Below are 26,228 nucleotides of genomic sequence, written 5' to 3'. Positions count from 1 at the left end.
TGTTAGTTTTTTTTGTCATCTTTTTTAAATATATTGACTAAACTTATTTTTTAAAACTAAGAAATGTTAATAATTTTAAAATTATTTTTATTTATAAAAATTAAATAAAGGACATATTAATAATTAGTGTGTAACATAAACATGTTCTAAAAAAAGATCATTGATAGAGAAGCCATCCAATCTTATGAGCTGCCAAAATAAATATTTTCTTTTATTGAGACTTCATGGCACTACAATAATATAGATTATTTTTTAGGGTTATAATGTGTAAAAAAAATTAAAATTTGTCAAAAAAAATTTTTAATACTATTTTAATTATAAAAATATGTTAATAAAAGTTTTGTCAAAAATTATATTTTTAACATATAAATGATTGTGAAAAAAATTTAAATCTTATTTTGATAAATATTGGCTGTCAAAAATAATTTGTTAGAAAGAGAACATATTTTCTGTGATACTTATTAATTGTCAAAAATGCTATTTATTTTGACACTTATTGACTATAAAATATTCTCAACAAAAAATCTTAACAAAGAATGAGATGAGATCTTAAAACTAAAGAATAAATTAAAATTTTGAAGATAAAGAATGACTAGTATAATCCTAAATTGAGAGCAGTGTGATGTCAAAATTAACAGAGTCTAAAGAAGAAGAAAAATAATGGAGTAAATTGAAAATATATGAGTGTCAAAATTGAGGAGTAATTTTCTACGGTCAAATTATTCATCAAGAAAATATAAAAAATTTGATATTTGTGATATTTGTCAAAAATATATATTAATTTTGACATTTAATTATAATGTTAAAAAATAAAATGTTAAAATAACTCTATTTTTTGTAGTGTGATCCTTCAAAAAAAATTATCAAAAATGGGAATAGATATTCACTCGAGAGAACAATAATTGCTTTGTATCATATATGTTCTAAGGTAAACTATATTTTGTTGCACTAGCCACAAGGTTGAGTAATGCTTAATTAATTGATGCAATTAATTTTTTATAGATATTTTTTTATTTAATTACACCAAAAATAATTTCAAATTCTATGAGAATTAAATCCCAAAAATCTCACCCTCGTTATTAGTTTATTACATTTACAATTATATAATCTTTATGTCAAATGAAAGTCTTAAATTGTTATATCATTAATCCTACAAAATATTTTCAAATTAACACAACATATTTTATAAAAAATCCAAAATCTCAAATTCGTTAATTTTAATTTATTGAAAATTAGAAACATAAAAATATTATTTTATGACCTACAAAATAAATAATAAATAATAAATAATAACAAATCAATTTCAATTTATGAATTATAGACTATGATGTAAGGACACTGTCACGGACACAGAACACGACACTACACGGGACATGCGGACATACGAATTTTAAAATCTTATAAGACACGGGGATACGACATATATATAGAATATAAAGTATTTTTTAGATAAATTATAATAAATTTTTGATATTTTATTGCTGTTAAAATATAAAATAATTTTTTAACTATTTTTAATGTCTTTTTTAACTATATAAAATTATCTAAAATATTTTTTTGTTTTAATAAATAATAATATATATTATTTCTAAACCCATTTCAACGATATATGTTAAGCATAAGGCTGAACACGCAGACACGTGACGGTATTTAGGTATGTCTAAGTGTGTCCGGAGAAGAATTTTTTATTTTTTATTGAGACAATCAGACGAGTGTCGATAAGTGTCGTGTCCGAAATATGTCCGATACACGAAAACGACAACTCAATGAAGTGTCGTTGCTTCATAAATGATAGATATTATTATACATATCAAAATATCATAATATAAATATTAAATTATAAATATTTTAATAATTTCTATCATACAAATTATATTTTTATATATAGATTATATATTATAAAATAAAAAATAGAAATAAAATATGAAAGAAAATTATGAAATAAATTATTAAATAATATTATTAACTGATCAGATTAAAATTAATAAATAAATATAGTTATGAACTAAAAATATTAAAATATTAAATTATGATCTATTTAATTGCATATAAATTTTCACCGAACAATAATAGTGTATTATAATTAAAAAAGTTAATAAAAAAATTTATACTATTTTTAGCTAATTTTATTTTATTACCTAACATTTTCTTAAAAATAGTGTGTAGTGTTAGCGAATGTAGGAGTTAACTCCGAACTAAAAGCATTGCGAATCGAATATAAGATCACGTGGAAGGAAATCATGAGACTTTTTCTTTGGTATTGTTGGTTGGTGACACTTTCCAGCAACCGTCTTAGTAGTGCTGTATAATCAATACCCGCAATTACCGTCATTCATTCTTATTCTTAATCCCTCCTATCTCTCCGTCATTTTTACTTGTTTACGTACCCAAATTATTTTTCTCATATTCATATTACATCACGCACTAGGCACTAACACTAGTGAGTGAGCTTCCTCATAACAAGTATCTTCGTTGCAATGGTGGATCCACTTAGAGTTCTCGTCACTGGCGCCGCTGGTAATTCATTTTAATTTGCTTCTTCACTTCGTACCAAAATACATACTAATTTAATTGTAGTATAGTTTATTGTATATAATGTTTAATTATTCGTTCCTTTTCGTCTAAGGCGACTGATTCTCTTTCCCCGCATGCATTCCGTGAGGAAATAGTTTTGGTATATGATGATTTCCTTGGTGAACAAGTATGCACTTCATTGATTCTTTTGAAATTGATCTTATATATATCGATGAAGTAGATTGTTTAATTTGTGTTGGTCGTGTGAATAACTTGACCATGGAAATTCCTCTTTGGGAGATTGTGAATGTGGACCAAACACTCGTCCAAAACAAGATATGGGAGATTATCAACAACACAATCGCTCAAAAAATTCTTCTTGTTTTGATTTGTGTTTCTTTGTTTTGGAAGATGATTCGATACATGTGTGGTCTTCTCCATCAAGAGAAGGAACCCGTTACAGTATTGGTCACGGGTGCTGCAGGCATGACATGATTTAATTCATTACTTAAAAAGGCTATGTAATGGAAAAAATTCACTTATTAAATTAGTCATTGTATATTTGTTAATAAATAAATTAAACATGTTAGCTAAAAGTTGTTGACTTATTGAATTTTTGTTATGTATTACATTTGAGTTATAAAATGATTAACCATATATGTATGTATGAATTGAATGAAAAAATAGGGCAAATAGGGTATGCACTGGTAGCAATGATAGCAAGAGGGGCAATGCTAGGGCCAAATCAGCCGGTGATTCTTCACATGCTTGACATTGAGCCAGCAGCGGAGGCATTGAAAGGAGTGAAGATGGAGCTGATGGACGCGGCGCTGCCGCTTCTAAGAGGGATTGTGGCTTCCACCGACGTGGCAGAGGCATGCAAGGGGGTCAACATTGCGGTCATGCTTGGTGGTTTCCCGAGAAAAGAAGGGATGGAAAGAAAAGACGTCATGTCCAAGAATGTGTCCATATACAAGGCGCAGGCGTCCGCGCTTGAGAAGCACGCCGCCGCCGATTGCAAGGTGCTGGTGGTGGCCAATCCGGCCAACACCAACGCTCTCATACTCAAGGAGTTTGCTCCGTCCATTCCTGACAAGAACATCACTTGCCTTACTAGGCTCGACCATAATAGAGCCCTCGCTCAGATCTCTGAGAGGACGAAGGTTTGCCTTCGTGTGACCTGTTACTTAAGAATAGTTAGATAATTTAAAATATTTAATTAAATTATTATTTAATTACTTTTAATTATGAATTTTGCTTAGATGTAAATATTTATTTTAGGTAAAAACTCAGGTGCAGTTAACGACTCTCAAGTATCAATTCCACCTGAAGTGGATTTCACCTGAATTTTCACCCTTATTTTATTAGGATTAGTTATATTAATCATATGAAAATTTTGATAAAATAACTTTTCAGGTTCATATCACGGATGTCAAGAATGTTATCATTTGGGGCAACCATTCCTCCACCCAGTATCCGGATGTGAACCATGCCACCGTTCAGGAGAAGCCTGTGAGGGAAGTTGTCGGCGACGATGAATGGCTCAACAACGACTTCATTGCCACCGTTCAGCAGCGAGGGGCTGCCATCATCAAAGCTAGGAAGCTCTCTAGTGCACTCTCCGCAGCAAGCTCTGCTTGTGATCATATACGTGACTGGGTTCTTGGTACTCCCAAGGGATCCTGGGTTTCAATGGGAGTATATTCCGATGGCTCATACGATATTCAACCTGGTCTAATTTACTCTTTTCCGGTTACATGTGAGAAAGGAGAATGGAGCATCGTACAGGGTAGGCACATTATTATTATTATTATTATTATCATATTCATATTCATATTCATATTCATCATGCTCCTTTTCTTTGACACATTGGCAATAATTCAGGGCTAGAGATCGATGCATTCTCAAGGGAAAAGATGGATAAAACTGCCCAAGAGCTCATTGAAGAGAAAGAATTGGCTAAGTCATGTCTCCACTGATGACGTTTCATCGTAGAAGAATATAATAACTCATCAGTTTTATTAGTACACTTTGATATTGGTGTTTGAGTGGTTATCTTATCAGTGAAAACTCGTGTGTGCGTGTGTTCATGTGAAATTAACAGATGAAAACAATTGCAAGTGAATTCTACCTATTTTATTATTCTATCTTTTGGTACCTTCACTTGTTTCGCTCTCTGATGAGTTGATGTTTTATGTTTATTAATTTAGAAAAAAATGGTTCGTTTCATTTTCTTTTTCTGCACTTGCATGCTTTCCAAAATACAAATTATTATTATTATTATTATTATTTAAGTTGTTAGTCGCTTAACCGTTGCTACGAGTTTTTCTAATTGAATAATTGATGTCTTTCAATTTAATCATAATGTGCTAATAATTAAGAGATCTATCTCAGAGAAGACAATTTGAAGTAAAGAGATCGAGCATAATTAAAACTGAATTGATGTGTATTATTCTGTAAGACTTGAGTTTATACAGGTGAGTTATATATAATGAAAAATACTATTTGTACATCAAATCAGTCATCAATGTATTTGTGTATAAATACATGTGTAGTTTAATTTATTTTTAATATATATTTATACTCTAACATATATTTTATATTGGTAGCTGACTTTAGTGTACACGTAACATAATCCATATATAATATATACAGAGTTTAATACACAAACTATCACTTAACTAAACTAACTATATTCAACAAAAGGATTTAGTTATGTATCCTAGCTACATGTTAAAATCACTATTAATAAAAAAATTTAAATATCTTATTTTAATAGATATATAATAATTGCTTTGAAAATCAAAGTTGTACTATTTTTTATAATAAATTTTTAATTAATAATTTTAATATTTATTCTAAAATCACATATTAGTTAAATTCTTAATAAAAATATATTTATATACTAAAATTAGTTATTCAACTCATAACAAATTTCCTAAAAAAATCAGTGTTTATATAAATCGGGTAAAGTTTGGTAAGTTTTGAGCCCATCTTAATATTTTACCCACTCTATTTTTAACATTCATATCCGATCTAATAAAAAATAAAAAAGCTAAACCAGATGGATCTGATACAATAGGTCGACCAAGTTCCAAAGCTACAAGAGATAGTAATAAGTTCAACAATATAATAATGCAATAATGACAAAAAATAAATAAATAAAATAATGCAATAAGGACAAAAGGAAAAAAAACAATAATGCATTAGAAATTAAAATTTATGAAACAAGCATACTTGCAAAGAAATATATTTTCTGTATCTTTTCATAATTGATTTTATAAAATATTATTTTATATGGGTAAAACTCACATCCAGTTAATTTCATGTGAAGTTGATAGTTCAAAACATTATATGATAATTTAGTCAAATTTGTTAAATTATTTAACGACTCTCAATTATCAAGTTTACATGAAATTAACTGCATCTACTTTTATATTAGAGTAGTGGACAAATAGGTATCTGATCTTTGTTTCTGTAGACATTTTCGTCTCTGACCATTGAAAAATATTTTTAAGTCCCCGACGTCCTTAAAAGTTGGACGGATCAGTCCCTCCGTCCAAATGCCTCCGCTAGACCCAACAGAAAAGTCTAACGTGACTCCCGTAATGCTTGTTACGCGTATGCGTCACCTGACAGACTTCCCTCTTACGCGTACGCGTGACACACATGTACGCGTCGCCATGAATTCAGCAAATCCTCATTTTTTTATGAATTCTCCAATTTGCATACTTTTTTTCCCATTTTTTTCAAGTCATTCTTACCTTCAAAATTTTAAATCACTCAAACAAACATATCAAAGCATTAAATGGAAGAAAAGTAAATTAAATTTAGTCTTAACTTCATTACAACCCTTGAAAAAACATCTTAATATGTGTATCCATGCATTGAATATATGTTGATTAGTAGAAGAAGAGAAAGCCTTAAAAAGCAATATTAGTAGAGAATTGAGAGAATCGTCCCTCAAACACTAGAGAGATTAGAGTGCAAACACTTCCGGTGAGGATACGATGTTCAATCCCTTGTTCCTTGCTTTCACGAGTTTTCTTCTTGCAAGTATATTTATACTTCATTTTGAGATTCGAATTAGTAGAATTCATAAATCATCATACTATTTTAGCTCTACTTGTTCATATATGTTCTTGGAGATTGAATTTGGTGGATTTTATCAAATTTTTTCACGTTTATTCACTAAAATAGGATGATTTTGTGAATTTCTCCTAAGTGTGCTTAATGATTGAAAATATGCTTTCTAGGCTATTAAATTGCTAAATTTAATTTACTTTTCTCTCATTCGATACCTTGATATCTTTGTTTGAGTGATTTAAAGTTTTGAAGGCAAGAATGACTTGAAAAAAATGGAAAAAAAAACATGCAAAGTGGATAATTCATGGAGAAATGAGGATTTGTTGAATTCATGGCGACGCGTACGCGTGAGAGGGAAGTCTGCCAGGCGACACGTATGCGTGACCCACGCGTACGCGTGACAAGCATTACGGGAGCTACGTCAGAATTTTCTGTTGGGTCTGACGGAGGCATTTGGACGGAGGGACTGATCCGTCCAACTTTTAAGGACGTCAGGAACTTTAAAATATTGTTCAATGGTTAGAGACAAAAATGTCTGCGAGAAAAAAGGTCAGGGACCTATTTATCTTTTACTCTTTATATTATATGAAATTTATTTGTATGTATTTTTTGTCATACTTAAATTTTGTAGGATTTTTTTAATTTAAATAAATTAAATAAATGTTTTATTTACCGAAATAAATAATTATAAAAAATATTACATAAATACGTCCTCCAGACTTATCTCATTTACAGTGTAAACGAGATAAGCTTGCACGTATTTCGTTTACATTGTAAACGAGATAAGATTAGTGCACGTGACACATGTATATCTCGTTTACAGTGCAAGCGAGATATGTGCAAGCTTATCTCGTTTACACTATAAACAAGATAAGGCTAGAGGATGCCTATATATAGATATCGTTTACAGCAAGGTTATGGCCCCAGTTAGACCACTTTTTCCTCTCTTTTACTCATTTCTAACTATATTATTGAGTAAGACGAAGATGGCGTGCACAGATGCACATGATCGGGACATCAACAAGCTAAACGCGACATAACACTATGTTGGGGCAGCTGACTTTGCGGTTAGTTTTATTATCTTGAATTTTATGTAATCCTATATATATATATAGCCATGATTAGGGTACTTGCCAAGAACTAGAATACAATTTGTATCATTAGGAATAGGTGACTGATAGTAATTGATAATTCTAGAAATGTAGTTATCATTTTTTGGTAATTTAGTTGTTAAGTACATAATTATTAATTTAGAGTTTAAATGCTGGAGTAGATGTTTTTCAACCGTTGTTAGTTCATTGGTCACACATTTATTAATTTAGTTACTAAATATCCAAGTTTGATAATTAGATTATTAAAAAAAGTCAAAGTTTGATAGTTAGATTATTAATTATTTTATTGAATATTTTAATTTCACGTACGTGTTGAAAAAATTTGTATTAGTTAAGTAAGTGTATATTAACAGAAAATATCGTGTCGACATAAAATCAGTTAGTATATACATGTAAAATTCTATTAAGCAAATGTATAGAATAGTAAAAAAGTTTGATATGTTGATGGACCTATAAAAAATTTTAATTTTTAATCATTTGAAATATTTATTTTTGTCAGAGGCCTCGCCTACTCTTGCCCCGGCGAGTGAGCCACACGCTTCCACCACCCAACGCCATCCTCCCGTATCTGAGGGAGGCTGGATTCGGTGACAAGGTGCCTCTCAGGGATTTTATTTTCGACAACTCTTTGATCACGGCATTTGTAGAGCGATGACATCCAGAGACCCACACGTTCCATCTACCGTGGAGTGAGGCCACTATCACCTTGCAGGACGTGGCGTATCACTTGGGATTACGCGCACATGGAGAGCCAATTGGGGGGTGCTTCCATGACTTCTACAGGTGGCATGGCATGGAGACGTGGGAGTTGGTGGAGCGATTGCTCGGTGCTAGACCTCCAGTGGTTTCATAGTAGGGGACGTAGAGGAAGGAGTCGTTCTTGCTAAAGCTTACATAGTTGTGTGACCATGTCTGCTAGATGCCACAGATGGACAACCCGGAGACACTCCGACAGTATGCGTGGTGTTATATCTTGTTACTGTCTGAGAGTATCTGATGACGAACAAGTCGAACAACTTTGTCCATCTACGGTGGCTACAACTACTTCAGGACTTTCAGCGGTGCCGTGGATTGTCTTGGGGCTCGGCGGTGCTTGCATGGACATACCACTCACTGTGCTTTGCATCACACCGAGTCATGACAGACATTGTCGACTGCACTCTGTTGTTGATGTCCTGGATATACCAGAGATTTTCGTAGTGGTGTCCACCTGACCGACATCTTTCATGTATCCTATGGTTGCGAGGTAACACTTGTTTAGGGTCTTGCTTATGGTTTGAATTTGTCACTCGTTATGACATTCCGTAACACGAACTTGTGTTATTATTGTAAATGGTGTCAGGTTAATAGGGTTGATGCAGCAAAGCAGAGACCAGGATGAGGCGAGGGTTCTCCGATGGCGTCTAGCGATAGATCAGTTACGTTGGGATGAGGTTAGCACTACGATTGAAAACCTAATTTTTAATTTAATAATTTATATAGGATTTGTTGTTTAAATAAATTAAATAAAGTATGTACTTATTGAATTTTTTGGTTTGAAACATTATTTACCTTTTGGGATATCAAATATTTATTTATTCCATAATTGTTGTTTCAGTTTTTCTGGACGCCGTACGATGATCCTGCTCTGTAGGCTCTGTGCCTGCCGTGGTTTGTCAAGGAGGTAGAGTGGAGGACATAGATGTTAGTCATCTCCCTCGTCTTCTTCAACATCGTCGAGTTTCACCAGGTTGATCGGATGAAGCGCCAGTTCAATAGAGAGTAGCCGGTGCCTGGCGCCCTGGTCAACGTCGACAGGTTTCTGACATCCACAAGACGGGGCGAGGATGTGTGGAGGCATGACAGACTTGATGTATGGTATGCCAGCTGGACGACACGTTTTACAGAGGGCCACAGGATCTCCATTCAGCCATGCTTTGACTACAGGCCGACCCAAGAGTATTGGAATTGGTGGCGAGGCACTTGTCGACTTAGGCACCTATTAAGCCAGAACGTACTCGATGATTCGAGACTAGCCGATTTACCTGCTGACATCCAGCCTACTGCCAGCTTGCCAAGGAACGTTCTCCACCTTCCCTGAGACGTCCTTGATCGGCGTAGGTGCGCAAAGGAGGTCAGGGAGGACACCTAGTGGCCTGCTAGGCGGGAGAGGGGGTGCCAGAGAGTGCACATCAAGCGCATGGGTTAGGAGGGAGAGGGTCTGGCCTCACCAGGAGCGATTGGATATGGAGTCGGACGAGGAGGCGGAGTTCGACAAACATAAGGATCATGGAGACATCCGAGCAGGCAGTGATGATTCACCCCACCGCCACCACTTCCACCTTCTCCACCTCCCGCACCACGTGATCCATCTGATTCTGGAGGTTAGCAGCATCGGGCCGTCTGCTACACCTCACCACCTGGATGGCATGATGCCGGGCCATCCAGCAGCTATTAGTGGGAGGGCAACATGGAGACTTTATAGACATCTATTTGCAACTTGACAGGACAGCAATGTACATGGTACTTTAATCGGTTCGATTCGACCACTTGGTACTCAAAACTTTTGCGAATACTATAGTTCTTCCCACTCTGCATTACTGCATCTCGGCATTTGAATCTGTGGCTGATCTAAAACTCTACCCCACCGTTTAGATTGTAATTGTCTTCTCCAGTGTTAGAAAATGGAGATTTCTCATGCATGGCGTCCAGATCCAAAATATAGCGCACCGTTGTCTCGACTAGCGTCTCCAGTACAAACTCGTCCTTATCATCATCTTCAGACGAATCACTATCGTTGCTATCCACAACGTATTGGAGTCTTTCTCACCTACCTCAATGTCTTTCACTGGACTGGCAACATGAATCGGTGGTGGTGTGCGAGGTGGGTCAATCCTGCACAAATGTCGAGTGTACAGAATCACCACCACCAACATCACCAACCTCGGCAAAAAGCTCCATCACTTGTTCCGCTATGATTCTCCCATAGATGTCAAACATGAGTTGCACATGCTTGTCGCCCTGGAGTCGAAACATTCGAAAATGAAAAACTCCTTTACCCAACGGTGCTAGCAACCTATACCCCACCATTCCGATCTCTCTTCTCCCTGTGCCACCAAGGTTGCTCAATATCAAACTCTTCAACTCAGACAACGAACTTACGCGCCGATTGCGCAATAGTAATGGATTCTCACACTCAAATATCACCTCATTGTCGCTATTTCTCATACGACAATTGGGGTACACACAGACAACTACATATCCATTACTACTGGACATTTTTGCTTGCTTTTTGGAAGATAAACAGGGAAAAAGAAGATATAAAATGTATGTGCAGAATGCCAAGGGTTGCACATCTTTTTATAGCAGTTGGAAATTCGTCTTACTGTATCTCATTTACACTGTAAACGCATTAATTTAACACATATCTCGTTTATAGTGTAAACAAGATAAGCTTGCACGTATCTCGTTTACACTATAAACTAGATATATACGTGTCACGTGTACTAGCCTTGACTCGTTTACAGTGTAAAGGAGATACATGCAAGATTATCTCATTTACACTGTAAATGGAATATGGTTGGGAACGTATTTCTGTAATAATTTCTGTAAAAAGTCCAAATTTTGTATGATATAAAATTACATTTTATAAGATGAATTGAGGAAAAAATTAAAAGAATTTGCAAAAATGTGAAAAAGAATATATTTGGGTGGTAGTTAAGTGGGCCTGTTATGCCAAGAGCGGAGCCCATGGTTAATACATGAGCGGGTTTATTACCGGATAGGCGGATAGCCGGATACGACTCCGATCGAATCCAATAATAATAATAAGTTAACTAGAGGTAGAAGACGCGAGAGCGCGTGAGGGAAGCAGGTGAGGTGAAGGGTGAAGAGTGAAGAGTGAAGAGTGAAGAAGCAGCAATAATGCAACGCGCAAGATCGCTCCTAACAAGGTTTAATCCAATCGCATACAGATACAGATACAGATTCCAAAGCCGAACCCTGTGTTCTTCGAACGAGGAAGTTGTGGTTGTTGAAGGAAACGGTTACTCGAGAATGGCAATTCTCAACAGACCCACTGCTCTCAACGCCCTCAACACCTCCATGGTATTATTATTATTTGATAATTTCTGTTTAATTAATCATTATTTGAGGTTTGTCTCGCTGACTGACTCAACTCAGGTGGCTACCCTCAGCAAACTTTACCGATCTTGGGAAGATAACCCCGACGTTGGCTTTGTCACCATCAAGGTAACTAACTAACTAACTAACTAAAGCTTGTATTGTTTAGCTTCTTAGACACTCTTGTTCTCAATTTTGTTATGAAGGGCAGTGGTCGGGCATTTGCAGCTGGCGGTGATATTGTCGCCATTTACCATTTCATCAACAGAGGTCCAACTCATCTTAATCACTTTACTTTCCTTTTTCTTTTTCATATCATTCTTATTCCCTTCCAATTCACGCAGCCAACATGGAAGCCTGCAAGGAATTCTTCCGAACAATATATCGTTTTATTTACGTCATAGGTACATATATGAAGCCACATGTGAGTACTACTTTTCGATTCTTTCTTTCATCACATGCATTGCCGCTTCTCATGATTCAGTTCCTTTATATTCAACTGTAAGCTGTGATCTTCGTGCAGATCGCTCTTCTGAATGGCATTACCATGGGTGGTGGAGCTGGAATTTCAATCCCCGGCACTTTTCGAGTTGCAACCGACAAAACTGTATGTAAATGTAACATAACAAACTTTCTTGCTCGTTCTCTAGCATTTCATGAAATGTGAGATAGTATTTATGGATTTTTTCATGTATATGTATGGATCAAGCATCAGGAGGTTGGTAGAGTGAGAAAATAAGTGTCTAATTACTCTTAGACTAAAGTGACAAATAAACATATGAGAATTTACATTTCGGACAAATTAATCCTTAAAGAAAAAAAAATATCAATGAGGTCCTCCAAAATAACAAACGTAGACAAGTTAGTTTAAATTAAGACCTTCTACCATAATCATAGGGGTTAATTTGAAGGTAGTGTGTCTACATCTGCTATCCTGAAAAATTTTATTGGTATTTTTTTTTCTTTAGGGATTAGTCTGTTCGAAGTGTAAATCCTCAGGGATTTATTTGTAACCTTACTCTTACTTTTAAATTAAGATAATGAGCTTCACATAAGATGGAAATTACAAATTCAATGGTAATTTAATCCCTCACTTTAACTTTATCATTGGGGGTTTGGTCATCTAATTAATTCAAGATACCTTAAAAGCCTGATAAAACTAATTAAGCAGCACAAGGGTTCATAAGTTATAGGCACACATTGAGTCTATGAATATTGATTCTCTACAAATCTTCAACAGAATTCATCACGTTGAATTAACCAAAATATAATGATTATAACATATGATACATATCCCTATTTTTCAGATTTTTGCTACCCCTGAAGTTCTTATTGGATTTCACCCTGATGCTGGAGCATCTTTCTACCTTTCACATTTACCTGGTCATTTAGGTATGATTATGTGTATATCTAATTTGCAAGTTTGGACATTTAGATACTTCCTAGTTGTTAAAATTTGTTATTTGGAAACACTACTTTCAATTTTTTTCCCCTTCTACTTTTGCAAGTTAAAGAATCGCTGAGGTTCTGAATGATGACTAAGATATGAAATTTATTTTTCCGATTCCCAATGCTTACTCATTCTTGTTTCTGACATCATGTTCATAGGACAAAATGGTTAATGGGATAATCCTCCTATTTTATGTGAAAACTAATGAAGGGAATTTCATGGGTTCCGAAGATCAGAACTATTCATCTATTGAAAACATGATTGATAAAATTCCTCTCTAGCCTTTCTTTGTTTGATAGGTTGTTATTGTATGTACTATGTAGGTGAATACTTGGCCCTAACAGGGGAAAAGCTCAATGGAGTAGAGATGGTTACTTGTGGACTTGCTACACACTACTCACTAAGTGCAGTTTAGTTCTGTTAGACCCTGCTTGCTTGCTTGCTTTATTTCAAAATTTAATGGACTTTTCAAGCTCAAGCTATCATTTTGTTCTATAGAGGCTCCCGTTAATTGAAGAACAGCTGGGGAAATTAGTTACTGATGATCCTTCTGTAATTGAAACCACTTTAGAACAGTATGGTGACCTTGTACAACCAGATAGCAGTAGTGTACTTCAAAGGTTTGTCCTATCTTTTAAGTGTTGTCTTCTTTCTTTTTAATTTTGGGATGCAAAAGAGATAATACAAAAAATAGGCAGAAATTACAAGAGGGGAGGAAAATATACTCTTTTTAGGATTATGCCAAGGAAAAAAGTGAAAAGAATATATATTTTTTTTTAAATATCTTGTTTTCACGTCAATAAACATTCAAAATGGAAACAGACAACGTTTTGACAAACTAAACAAATTAGTACCTATCACGAAATACCCCTCCCTTGCTTTTAAATTGAGCCTAAATGGTTGTTAGTAGCAGAAGCCTACAAGAAAATAAGGAAAAAGTCCCATAGCTGTTTAGATGCTCTCTTTACTAACTTTATTTCTTATATTCTGATTCACAGATTAAGATAGCCCTTTTTTCTACTTTTCATTTTCTTCAGGATTGAAATTGTAGATAAATGCTTTTGCCATGACACAGTGGAAGAGATTGTTGATTCTTTGGTGAGCTTTACATCTTCCGTTAAATTTAAGTACCTCCAGCACAGCTTTATGTTAGAATTTCATTTCTTCTGCTGCTAAAATGTCTTTAGTGTTGCTCTTAGTGTAGTCTCTTATCTGGTTAACTCTATTTGTACCAGCTAATCTTTGATTAACATCTATCTATTGTGAGTGGCTTAACTTTCTGGTAACAGTGCACAGTTTCTTTTTTCCATCTAATTACTTAAATTTCCATTAGGAAAGAGTGGCAAGTGAAACAAATGATGCATGGTGCATTTCTACCCTAAATAGACTTAAAGAAGCTTCGCCATTGAGCTTGAAGGTTTCCTTGAGATCAGTGAGTTTCTTTTTCTTGTCAAAACTCATTTGAGTTCTTGATTACTATGCTTTCTTCCTTCCATACGAGAAGCCGCTTACTATAATGTAAACCGTCTAACTGATGCAGATACGAGAGGGTAGATTTCAGACTCTTGACCAGTGCTTGTCGCGTGAGTACCATATGACTTTACAAGCAACATCTAAGCAGATTTCTGGTGACTTTTGTGAGGTAATGAACATTGCCAGTAGTACAAATCCAACATCACTCAAAGATGAGGTTTCTAGATGGTTTATAAATGTGTGACATTCCTCGCCCTATGAACTAGTTTTGGGGTTGAGTTAGGTTCACTCAATCTCAATTCTAATATGATATTAGAGTCTATCTGATCCAATATTGTTAGGTAATCTACTTGCAAATATTCACATTCTAGACGAAACAAACTACTTGTATCTAATTTAACGTGAATTGCTTTTAATTGTTTTTAGGGGATAAGGGCTCGTGTGGTGGACAAGGACTTTGCACCAAAGGTACCAAGTTGAAGATCTTATCAAAGTTTCTGATAATATCATCTGTTAAAGACAACAGTGTTATGCATATCATTGGTTTTGACACAAATAATTCATTTCGAAGAATCTCGTCAATGGTTTTCTTCCTATTTATCTTTAAACACTATAATATAATAATTGATATCCAAATATATGCAGTGGGATCCTCCAACATTGGAAAAGGTGTCTCAAGACATGGTGGATCAGTACTTCTCACCTCTAAGTGAATTTGAACCTGGTCTAGGGCTCCCCACAAAAGTTCGAGAAGCATTTTTGTAGTTTCTCTTTATCTTGAAATGCTTCAAAAGGTACAACCATTGGTATTGGTCAATCTTGCTCTCCAATAAACAATCCTTTTGGATAAGAGAGAAAATTGGAGGATTGATGTCTCTGAAAGTGGCTCTTTGGATGAACATCTTTAGTCTTCGAAAAAGGAAATGACGAAATTGATATTCATATAAGCAATTCTTAATGTACGTCTTAGCGAGATTTTATTGGTACTGTTGCTACTATTGCCTAGCAATTAAATAGGGGTATTTATGGTTCGGATTCGATTCACATATTTGCGGTATTTATTCAAATTCGATCCGAAAATTACGAATATTAATCCGACTGCATACTAATAGGATCTAGGATCGCGGATTTGAGGTAGGGTATCAGCAAATCCGATCCGTATATCTACATATCTCTGCAAAAATAAATAAATAAATAAATATTCTTTTTTATGATTTATTTTAATTAATAATTATTATATATGTTATATATGTTGTATTATTTTATTTTTATTATTTAAAAAAACTATATTTAATAATACTTTAAGAATAAACATGTTAAGAAAAGTAAAAGAAGAAAAGATTTTATTGATATTTTTTAATAAAAATAATTTTTTTTAAATTTTTTATGATTTGCGAATATATTCGATCCGATATGCAAATATGTGGATCAATTTAAACTTAAAAACGATTTTAGTGTGGATAGAAATTTTGCTCATATTTGATCACACCCCTTTCCCAGTGACCTTGGATTTCCAAGCTGTGGTAATAATATTATGCAGGGTAATAATATCCGAAATCTTAAATCATAGTAAACTTATTCATTCTCTATGAAATTAATGTTGAGTTTCTGTTCATCCAATGACTGACTACGCGGTGCCGCATGTTATGTGCAGCTTGCTTGCATTGCTGACTCTCTCCATATATATCATATATATTTGCTATCCCATCATTCCCATGTGTATATTACTCATTATACATGCGGCAAACCCTTAGCCTATTAAATGTCTGATCATTTTAGGTTTTCACACCTTTCTGTTCTTTTCTTCGGCGGTCAGTTTTTTATTTTTTGTCATATTCGGCGGTCAGTTTATACCTTGTATTAAAATGCGAGTTATCTCGTAGTTTCGATTGAATATTATATAACTAAATTGAGTGCTAGACTTTTTTTTATCAAGGTGACTAATATAGGAAAATAATTAACATCTTTCCCATGTATAAATACAATTAATAATTAATAATTGATTATTCATATGTAATTTCACTACAAAATAGTATGTAGTTATCACGTTACAGCTACACAGACAGATCCGAATCTGACATGCATAATAAAAGGAAATAAATATATGAGATAAATTAATTAGATAATACTACATAGAATGTGGGCCTCTTGTTTCAATGTATATACAAGTGCAACCGAACTATAGCTTTCTGGAGTCTTGAAGAATATATACATAGTGAATGGAAAAAGATCAAAAGATGGGGAGTAGGGTAGATAATAAGTACCTGCCGGTGGTGGCAATGGTGCTGCTACAGGTGATATATGCAGGTATTGCCATTGGAACAAGGACTGTCTTAGTAGAGGGAATGAGCCCAAGGGTCTTTGTTGTCTACCGCCAACTTATGGCAACTCTTGTCATTGTTCCCGTTGCTTATTTCTCTGGGTATACTACCTCTTCCTTATTCTTCTAATTACTTTCTTAGTTTCTTAATTACTTGATGATTTTAATGACATGAAATCACTTAGTTTCTTAGTTTTTTGGATTTAAGTGAATTTTTTCTAGACTTTTAAGTTCCGTTTTGATACCATATTATGAAATGACTTTTTTTCTAAAGGTTAAATGTATAGGAGGGAGTAAAGTTGGAAATATTAGTCATATCCACAAGTACATATTCTAACCCAATCCATTTGGGTAGAGTTGGCAACTAATTCGCTATGAGATTGAGTTGAGAATGAAGCGAATAAAGTTATGTACGGATTTAGGCTTATACCTATCCGACCTACTCGTACTGTATTCCTGATATATTATTATATGTAGTTAAAAAATTTATGTATAATGAAGTTGATAGCGCAGAAATTATTTTTAGGTGGATGCTACGATGCTTATATATATTTGCTTAATTTATTAAAAAGAGATAAAAATTAATATTTAAATTAAAAATATAAAAGTAAATAAATTTTTTAATATTTAAATTTTATCATAAAAGATATGTTCGACAATTTTGGTACCAAAGTTATAGGCACCATAAAATTTGCCTTATTTTTAATATAGAAATGAAGATGGTATTTTAGTTGAAGATGTATATTTAAAGTGTATTATAGTATTGTGGATGTATAAGAAACGCGTCTAACACGCATCTTGCGTGTTACAATATACATCTTGTGTGTTGACTTTTTATCTGCAAAATTCACTCATCTGTAATTATATCAAATAATTTCATTTTTAACAAAAACACCAATATTTTTTTCATATAAAAAAAAATTAACCTTGATAAAGATATTTTCTTTTCATTTTATAGTTTTATACATGTATGGTAAAATTAATGAATTGATAATGATGTTATTTGTAATTTTAACATGAATTTTATTATAATTTTGTTGTTTTTAATGTTAATATGATCTTAATTTTGTATTTTTTGTTTTATTAGTTTGTTTATGAAATATATAGAATAATTAAATATTGTGTTTGATAAAAAAATTTAATTTTGTTGCGAGTAAGATCAAATGAAGAATTTTAGAGTACTAATAAGGTGAAATTGAGCTTTATAGAAATTTTAAATTTGCGAGATGTGTTAAAATGGAATCTAAACCTATCCTACCCTAACCATTATCACCCGTAATTATATTTGTAACAGTTGTTCTCTAATTTTATTTCATGCAGGAGAAACTCTGGCTCGTGGTCCTTAAGTTTTAGGAGTTTTTGTCTCATATTCCTTGCCTCACTAGTCGGGTTTGTAGTTTCCATTCTCCCTCTATATCCGTATGTTAATAATGATGGTTTATTAGTGATGTGAGATTACTTAGTGTAAGTTTAATTTATGTTATAATATTTGGAATATATATAAGGATCCCGTTAGAGAGACAATAGACTATTTGTACAAATTTAATTTATGTTATAATATTTGGAATATATATAAGGATCCCGCTAGGGAGACAATGGACTATTTGTACAATGTGTACAATGGCTATTGAGTTATGAAATGAACATCCCCTATACTATTTAGAATAACCATTCGAGTACAAGGGATAATATTTTAAAATGTAACACTAATGATTATATCTCTAATATTTCATAAACTTTCATTGTATACATTGTATAAATATTTCATTGGCTCCTCATACTTTTCCTGTATATAAATACATACAGTGTGACGTTGAATCAGAATCTATTGTATGAGGGTCTATATCTGGTTTCCTCTTCAATTGCAAGTGCAATGGCCAATCTTCTCCCAGCTCTCACTTTTCTTATAGCAGCTCTTCTTCGGTAACTAATCAATGCCCATTAATTCCTTCCATTATGCTCTTCATATTGATCTATATATATAAACAGAGTTAAAATGAAAATAGTATCATGAAGAAGTGTGCATGTTTTATCTTGGTGAAAATTCACATGCAATTGTCTTCATACGAAGTTAATAATTGAAAATTATTAAATGACAGACTTGTTAAATCATTTAACGATTTTTAACTATCAACTTCACATGAATACAACTGTACGTGAGTTTTCACCTTTTATCTTTGAATAGAATGGAGAGTGTGAATATTGGAAGCTGGAGAGGCATAGCAAAAATAGTAGGGACAGTGGCATGTGTAAGTGGAGCAGTGTCCATGGCATTGTTGAAGGGTCCAAAGCTACTCAATAATTCACAAAAGCTTCCACCATCAAATTCACTTCTCATAGGTTTAGGTGGTCCTGACAACAATTGGTTTCTGGGTTGTCTCTTTCTCTTTGGAAGCAGTTTTTGCTGGTCACTTTGGCTGATTTTGCAGGTATAATATTTGAGTTGATTTATTTAATTTTAGGATTAGATTTTCACTTTGAGTTATAAACTTATAATCAATCTATCTATCAATCCAATTATGGAATTAACCAAAAAAAAACAACCAATATCACTATATCAACCAATAAACAAACAAACTCAATTGCTCACATTTTTTCCTTAATTTTTTGATACAATAATTTCATCCATTCATCACTAACTACCACCCACCATCTCAAGTATGTAAGGCTGACAATGAGTAGGGTAGGATAGGATTTGAACTCTACCTTAACTCTACCCGTAGATTGAAAACTTTTTTAAAATTTTACCTTACTCTATCCGTGGGTTGAGAATTTTTCAATCCTAATCCTATCTGCACTCTAAAATTCTAAACTTTACCTTATCTTACCCTACCCGTAGAAAAATAAAAAAATTTTAAGCAAATATAAAATTCAACCATTCCAAATTTCATACATATTAATAAAATAGAAAATAAAAAAACTAAATTTAAATTAAAATTAAAAATAATAAAATCTTAAAAAAATCTAACATAAAATTACAAATAATATGATAATCAACTAAACTAGTACAGTAGTTATTTTAAGTTCTTATAAAAAAAAAAAAGATTGTGGATTCAACACTCACTTTTTTCATTACATATATAACTTTTACATATATATTATATAATATATTAGGGATGCAGGTAGGGTAAGATAGGGTATACCCTGAACCCGTACTCTACTCCCTACCCTACCCTAACCGCAACGGATAGGGTATAGATTGCCAGCCTTACCTGTATGCTGTCGCCATCGGTTATTATTGTTCACCTTAAATTTTAAATTATAAATTCTAAACCTTTAATTTTATATCCTAAATTAGTTTTACTTTATTTCACCCCCAAATATTCTTTTTACTTGTGTTTTTTTAGATATTCTATTATTTTTATCTTTGAATATTTCTTTTTAATATTCATTATTGGCAAAAAATGGTTGATTCCCAATACCTTTTGTCTGTCTATATATAATAAACATGAGTGTAATTCATGCTTAAATTCAACTAGTCTTTAATTCATTACAGGTTCCAGCATCTGCAAGCCACCCTAATCACTTGTCTCTATCAGCATGGATGTGTTTGATGGCAGCATTACAATCAGGAACAGTCACACTATTCCTGGAGCCACACCCTGCTGCTTGGAAGTTTCACACTCTTCTTGAATTTGCTTCCACTGTATATGCAGTAAGACATGCATATGATAAATGCATCATCTTCAAATTCATCATAGATAATGTTAACTAATTCTGATATATAGCTAATTAACTCATGATCATGATCATATATATAGGGAGTTATGGGATCTGCAGTATCATTCTTTGTGCAAGCATGGTGCATCTCAAGAAGAGGTCCTCTCTTCTCTGCAATGTTCACTCCCTTGTATACTGTCATTACCACCATATTCGCAGCCATAATGCTTCACGAGACCCTATACACTGGAAGGTACGTTATACATTATATATATGTACCATATTGCTTTTTTTATTTTTTATAACCAAAATATTTTGATAACAAAAAGATATTAATAAAAAACAGTTAAAATTCATTTTATTTAGAATTCATTCATTGTTCTTGAAATTAATGAATGCTAATGAAGTAAGTTTGAGCTTGTTTTTTTATTGTTTCTCTAACATTACTGTTTGATAATAAAAAATATTTAGTAACAAAAAAATATTAGCAAAAAGCAACCCAAATTTATTTTATTTATCATTAATTGTCGCTAAAATTAATGAATGCTGATAAAATAAGTTTGAGCTGATTTTTTATTGTTGATAATAAAAAATGTTCAATAATAAAAAAATATTAAAAAAAATAGTTTAAATTTATTTTATTTATTATTCATTAATTATCATTAAAATTAATGAATACTAATAAAGTAAGTTTGGATTGACTTTTTATTGTCTCTCTGATATTACTGTTTAATAATCGAAAATGTTTAATAATAAAAAAATATTAACAAAAAATAATTTAAAATTATTTTATTTATCATTCATTAATTATCATTAGAATTAATAAATATTAAATAAGATAAATTTAAATTGATTAAACTGATTTTTTATTGTCTTGTTAGAATCTTAGTATTATTGTTTGATAATATCATTCGGCATACTTAAAAAAATGACATTATTAAAATAAAAATAAAAATAAAAATATTCGTTCCCTTCATTTATTTGTTACACATTTGATTTGATGACATGAGACTGAAGTTCATCATTTATATGTTGAATTAATTCATAGCTTGATAGGCGCAATTGGAGTTATTATTGGCTTGTATATTGTGCTGTGGGGTAAGGCTGAAGAAGTAGCTGAAAATGATGATAATGTGACGACCGATCCAATAACACCAGCGGAAGAGGAAGTGAAGATCCACATAATAAAAAATATTAATAATAATAATAATAATATTGAATCAACTGATTTTGAAGAACCCCTTCTCTCCTCCAACTCCCCTTCACATTCTTGAAATTTAGCGATGAAGAAATAAAGTTTCTTTTGGATTTTAACTGATTATATATATATAATTGGTAAATTGAACTTTTTTATGGAGAAATTCGACCTGAAATTTTACGTCCTATATATCAATACTCATTCCTTTATCATTTCGTAGTATCCTTAACAGAACAAAAAGAATTATTAGATGCAATATTTCGTTCTATATTTTATGTGTATATTTTTTTATTTTTTTATAAAATAATTAATGCAGATTGAAAATATTTTATATTATAAAAAGATATATATTTAAAAAATATACCAAATAATGGTATAAATATAATTTCTTGGAACATATGTGACGTGGGTGTTGTTGTCTTTGACGCATTGCATTGTGACTTGCATCTCGTGTCATAGATAAGCCTTAAGGAACTTCGTTGGATGCAATTGGAGCCACGATTAGATTACTCATATTTTAACAAATCTACTCTTCTGATGTCAAAAACTCAAAATTAAGATAGATATGGTTTCCAGGGTTATTTAAAAGGTGACTTCTTTGGTAGCTAAGCCTTCGTGACTAGTGATGGCTAGGTGTTGACCATCCAACTTAAGCTTGATATTTGACATGGGTGTTTGTAAAATAATTTTTTAACCAACGCTCTAATAATAGTTAGGTTATGATGATAATGTGCGGTAAGTTTTAGTGAGTTACTAACTTACTACGATGATATCATGTGGGCTGTAATTGAGACATTGGATTTACCAAAAAGAAAAAAAATTGATTATTCAAAATTTTTGGAATGAACAAATGGATTTTCAATAAATACCATACCAAAAAATAAATTGAATTTAATTTATAATCGAGTATTAAAGTGGCATATTTTTTTTTATGTTACTTAAGAATGAGCATTTAATAAGGCCTAATCAAATCCAGGCACATGCTCTTCACGTGGCTCTTATCTTCTCTGCAAAAACAAAAGCACCATCACGACGTCGTTTCACTTGTAAAGGCAGCACATACTCCACAGTATCACCACAGCATCTTTTGGCATCGCCTTTCTTGCTTTCGTCAGTCTCTCCACCACTTTCGCAGCGCATGAAATATCTCCACCCATTGCTACCCTATACCATCCGCACATGTCACCACCAATGCCAGAAATCTTAGGCACTTCTCTATCATGGAACTGCTGGAGGCGGTGATCTATAGCGTCTTTGAAACTGCTTTGGCAATTTTTGAATGGGCATGTTCGGGTTTCGCATTGAGTCACCAAAATCGAGCCAAAATGTCCCGTGAAGTCCCTCAATTCCTTTGTTTAGAAGCTTCACGAATTGTGACAATAAGCCTTGTGTTTTTGCGATCCACTGCTTGGATTGAAAATCGCCGGTGAGAAACTAAAAAATTCTAACTGATGCACTCTTCAATTTCACGATCACAGTAACTTTATAAAACTTATCTCACATTACTGTAATATAATCATTAATTACAGAGCTGGTTAAAAAATTCTCTTTCAAATACCTATGCCAAGTGTCAAGTTTGAATTAGATGGTCAACACCTAGCCATCACTAGTCACGGGAGACTTAACCACCGGAGAAGTCACCTATTTAAAATTGTGATTTAGGTATGAAAGTAAGGTTTAAGTTATTTTGGTGGTTGTGTCTGATGTTTTTTCTGTCGTAGAATTGTGATTTAGGTATGAAAGTAAGGTTTAAGTTATTTTGGTGGTTGTGTCTGATGTTTTTTCTGTCGTAGAAGTATCACCATCCGATGTATTGATCAAGGTGGGAGATAGTATTTACAACTTAAATTGGTAAGGATTTTAGACAGATTTTTATGTAGATTGAAGTTCGAAGAATATTTGAGGAAATCAATATATATATATATATATATATATATATATATATATATATATATATATATATATATAGAGGTAGAGTTAATAGTCACCTTTAAAGTAGATTTACTTTTGATGGTGAGTTAGTTACTTTTTTTTGTTAGAGAGGTTGTTGAAATCTCCTTTATAGATTAATTGGAGATATTGTATGAGTTAGTTACTTATTTGGTAAATGCTATAGTGCCTTTGAGATTGTGCCTAATCTACCAAAAAAAAAATAAATAGATAATATTTAATAAATTTTAAATATTCTATTTTTTATTTAAATATTTTATTTTTTACCTTTAAAAGCAAGTTAAGCAATTTAGACACCATAGTAAAAGACATTATAGAACTCACCTACTTATTTAGATAAGTAGGGTCAGACCCATGTCGTCATGTGGGGGTGACTGTGTAGATCTGAACACTATATATTTATAGAGTGTTCATTGAGTTTTATTCATTTTTGAGTCGAACACGACACTCATCGCCATTCGTCCGACACGTGTATCTGCTGTGTCCAATAAAAAATAAAAAATATTCTTCAGACACATTTAGATACACCTCAATATCATTATGTGTCAGTGTGTCCAATTTTATTCTTAGCATATATTCTTGAAATGAGTTTAGAAATAATATATATTATTATTTAGTAAATTAAAAAATATTTTAAATATTTTATATAATTAAAAGAAAATATTAAAAGTAATTAAAAAATTATTTTATATTTTAATATCAATAAAAAATTAAAATATTATTGTAATTTATCTGAAAAATATTTTATATTATATATATATACTGTATCTTCGTGTTTTATAAAATTTTAAAATTTGTGTATCCATTCGTCCTGTGTTGTGTCCGTGTTAATATCCATACATGATAGATTAATTGTAACCTATACATGACTATAATAACTTCATATCACTTATAAGAGAAATATTTTAGGCAAGAAAAGTATGTTCGAAATTCTAATTAAATATTAACTTGAGTGTTGAAGTGTTTTTATAAATATTCATATTCCATATTTTTTATCAATTGACTTATTATTCTATCAATATAGAAGAAATTGAGTTCAACCCAGGCTGGACAAGCTATAGATCAAAGGAGATTAATTAAGCAAGAACAATTATTATTATGAATAAAGCTCTACATCCAAACAAAATACTTAACTAAGTCTAACCAAATTGTTATAACAACTTTTTAAATCACCCGTTCCTTCTCCTCCTCCTCGTCTTTCTTCTTCTTCTACATTCGCGCAGGTTTTTCTTCTAAATTCACACATGCAAATTCTTGTTTAATATTGCGTCTTCTTCTTTTTCTTTTTTGTTATCGTCATCACCAATAATACCAATATTTTACGAATGTTTTTTATTACTTCTGATTTTCTCTACTGCCACAATTAAATAATTTCAGTTTATTTTTTAATTTATTGACCAAATTTTTTATTTTTTAAGTAATTTCGTTTTATTTCTTACTTTAATTGAGATTCATTTGAATCCAGAAATGAATTCAATGTGTTTTTGTTAATGATTGAGTCTTTTTTTAGTGAAAAAGAATAAAATTATTTTATTCAATTGTATTAGATTTCATTCCATTTCATTCAATTTGTCTTGAAGTCATTCCAACCATTGGGACAAATTATTCATTAACAACACACCTGAACAACTGAAAATATTATTAAAACAAAATTATTGTATAATACCAATTGAACTGAATATTGTTCATTATATAAATTGAAATTAAAAAAATATTAGTTTTTGTTAGCAAAATGTTGGTGTTGTTGGTGATTACGATAACGGAAGGAGAAGAAGAAGAAGACTAAAAACCTACGTGCGCGAATTTAAAAGAAGAAGGAGGAGGAGGAAAAGAAAAAATAGAAGAAGAAGACAAAGACGAAGAAGTTGCGTTATTGAAACGCACGTGTGATATACGCTAATGTGATAAAAGTAATTTTTTGTTGAGTTTGAGCCAATTTGGTTGGATTTAGTTGTCAAAAACACTTGAATGTATAACTGGATTGTATTATTATTGTTGTAAACTTGTAATTAAAAAAGATGTATTTATTAAGGATAATATTATCCACACACGAAAAAAAAACAAGTTATTTGTATTTATATAGAATGTATTTTTAAATACAAAATATGTACTAAAAATAAATTAAAAAAAATGTATTTACACACAAATAATATATAATATTTTTATTTATTAATTTACTATTTTATTTATTAGATGTGTCTAATGATAATAAAATACAAATGTGAAATTAAATAAAATGTTTTACTTTGAGAGTAATATTTTTAGAAATTTAAAACTTGTTAACTTGATTTGGATATTGGCAAATTCTTAAGAGCTAACAAGAAAGTAGTTAAATAAAGAATAAATTAACTTTTAATTCGATAC

General features: G+C 32.1%; 3 protein-coding genes across 6 annotated transcripts; all 3 read left to right on the top strand.

Annotated features, from left to right (window-relative positions):
• Positions 1 to 2,337: 2,337 nt before the first annotated feature.
• LOC112735613 (malate dehydrogenase, cytoplasmic) lies at positions 2,338 to 4,661 on the top strand. Of its 2 annotated transcripts, none has more exons than XM_025785145.3 (4): positions 2,338 to 2,517; positions 3,202 to 3,677; positions 3,931 to 4,303; positions 4,399 to 4,661. In XM_025785145.3, the coding sequence occupies exons 1-4, from the start codon at positions 2,478 to 2,480 to the stop codon at positions 4,491 to 4,493; spliced, it is 984 nt and encodes a 327-aa protein (XP_025640930.1). In that variant the 5' UTR covers positions 2,338 to 2,477; the 3' UTR covers positions 4,494 to 4,661. The 2 variants fall into 2 exon arrangements, with proteins under 2 accessions (XP_025640930.1, XP_025640927.1); XM_025785142.3 differs by lacking the exon at positions 2,338 to 2,517 and adding an exon at positions 2,759 to 2,998.
• Positions 4,662 to 11,414: 6,753 nt separating this feature from the next.
• LOC112735600 (3-hydroxyisobutyryl-CoA hydrolase-like protein 1, mitochondrial) lies at positions 11,415 to 15,767 on the top strand. 2 transcript variants are annotated; one of them, XM_025785129.3, is made up of 13 exons: positions 11,415 to 11,798; positions 11,874 to 11,942; positions 12,020 to 12,083; positions 12,158 to 12,237; positions 12,337 to 12,420; positions 13,121 to 13,205; positions 13,587 to 13,672; positions 13,762 to 13,883; positions 14,301 to 14,361; positions 14,597 to 14,695; positions 14,804 to 14,905; positions 15,163 to 15,204; positions 15,382 to 15,767. In XM_025785129.3, the coding sequence occupies exons 1-13, from the start codon at positions 11,616 to 11,618 to the stop codon at positions 15,499 to 15,501; spliced, it is 1,197 nt and encodes a 398-aa protein (XP_025640914.1). In that variant the 5' UTR covers positions 11,415 to 11,615; the 3' UTR covers positions 15,502 to 15,767. The 2 variants fall into 2 exon arrangements, 1 of the variants encoding a protein (XP_025640914.1); XR_011870811.1 differs by having other exon boundaries at positions 11,442 to 11,798; positions 14,804 to 15,077.
• Positions 15,768 to 16,728: 961 nt separating this feature from the next.
• On the top strand, positions 16,729 to 22,123 carry LOC112735583 (WAT1-related protein At4g30420). 2 transcript variants are annotated; one of them, XM_025785124.3, is made up of 7 exons: positions 16,729 to 17,158; positions 18,377 to 18,445; positions 18,863 to 18,979; positions 19,242 to 19,485; positions 20,553 to 20,711; positions 20,818 to 20,969; positions 21,773 to 22,123. In XM_025785124.3, the coding sequence occupies exons 1-7, from the start codon at positions 16,956 to 16,958 to the stop codon at positions 21,816 to 21,818; spliced, it is 990 nt and encodes a 329-aa protein (XP_025640909.1). In that variant the 5' UTR covers positions 16,729 to 16,955; the 3' UTR covers positions 21,819 to 22,123. The 2 variants fall into 2 exon arrangements, with proteins under 2 accessions (XP_025640909.1, XP_025640900.1); XM_025785115.3 differs by having other exon boundaries at positions 21,765 to 22,123.
• The last annotated feature ends 4,105 nt before the right edge of the window (positions 22,124 to 26,228 follow it).

This window comes from Arachis hypogaea, chromosome 2, assembly GCF_003086295.3.
Source record: "Arachis hypogaea cultivar Tifrunner chromosome 2, arahy.Tifrunner.gnm2.J5K5, whole genome shotgun sequence".
Taxonomy (NCBI): Eukaryota; Viridiplantae; Streptophyta; class Magnoliopsida; order Fabales; family Fabaceae; genus Arachis; species Arachis hypogaea.
Note: the sequence above shows the minus strand (reverse complement) of the source record. Positions and strands in the feature narration are given on the sequence as shown.

Bases quoted from the DNA above. Each gene is read 5' to 3' on its own strand.
- LOC112735613 (XM_025785142.3), top strand. From the start codon at position 2,794: ATGGAAATTCCTCTTTGGGAGATTGTGAATGTGGACCAAACACTCGTC. The intron at 3,678-3,930 runs GTTTGCCTTCGT...ATAACTTTTCAG, and splicing joins AGATCTCTGAGAGGACGAAG to GTTCATATCACGGATGTCAA. The intron at 4,304-4,398 runs GTAGGCACATTA...GCAATAATTCAG, and splicing joins AGAATGGAGCATCGTACAGG to GGCTAGAGATCGATGCATTC.
- LOC112735600 (XM_025785129.3), top strand. From the start codon at position 11,616: ATGCAACGCGCAAGATCGCTCCTAACAAGGTTTAATCCAATCGCATAC. The intron at 11,799-11,873 runs GTATTATTATTA...GACTCAACTCAG, and splicing joins ACGCCCTCAACACCTCCATG to GTGGCTACCCTCAGCAAACT. The intron at 14,696-14,803 runs GTGAGTTTCTTT...TAACTGATGCAG, and splicing joins TGAAGGTTTCCTTGAGATCA to ATACGAGAGGGTAGATTTCA.
- LOC112735583 (XM_025785115.3), top strand. From the start codon at position 16,956: ATGGAAAAAGATCAAAAGATGGGGAGTAGGGTAGATAATAAGTACCTG. The intron at 18,446-18,862 runs GTTTGTAGTTTC...AAATACATACAG, and splicing joins TTCCTTGCCTCACTAGTCGG to TGTGACGTTGAATCAGAATC. The intron at 18,980-19,241 runs GTAACTAATCAA...ATCTTTGAATAG, and splicing joins CTTATAGCAGCTCTTCTTCG to AATGGAGAGTGTGAATATTG.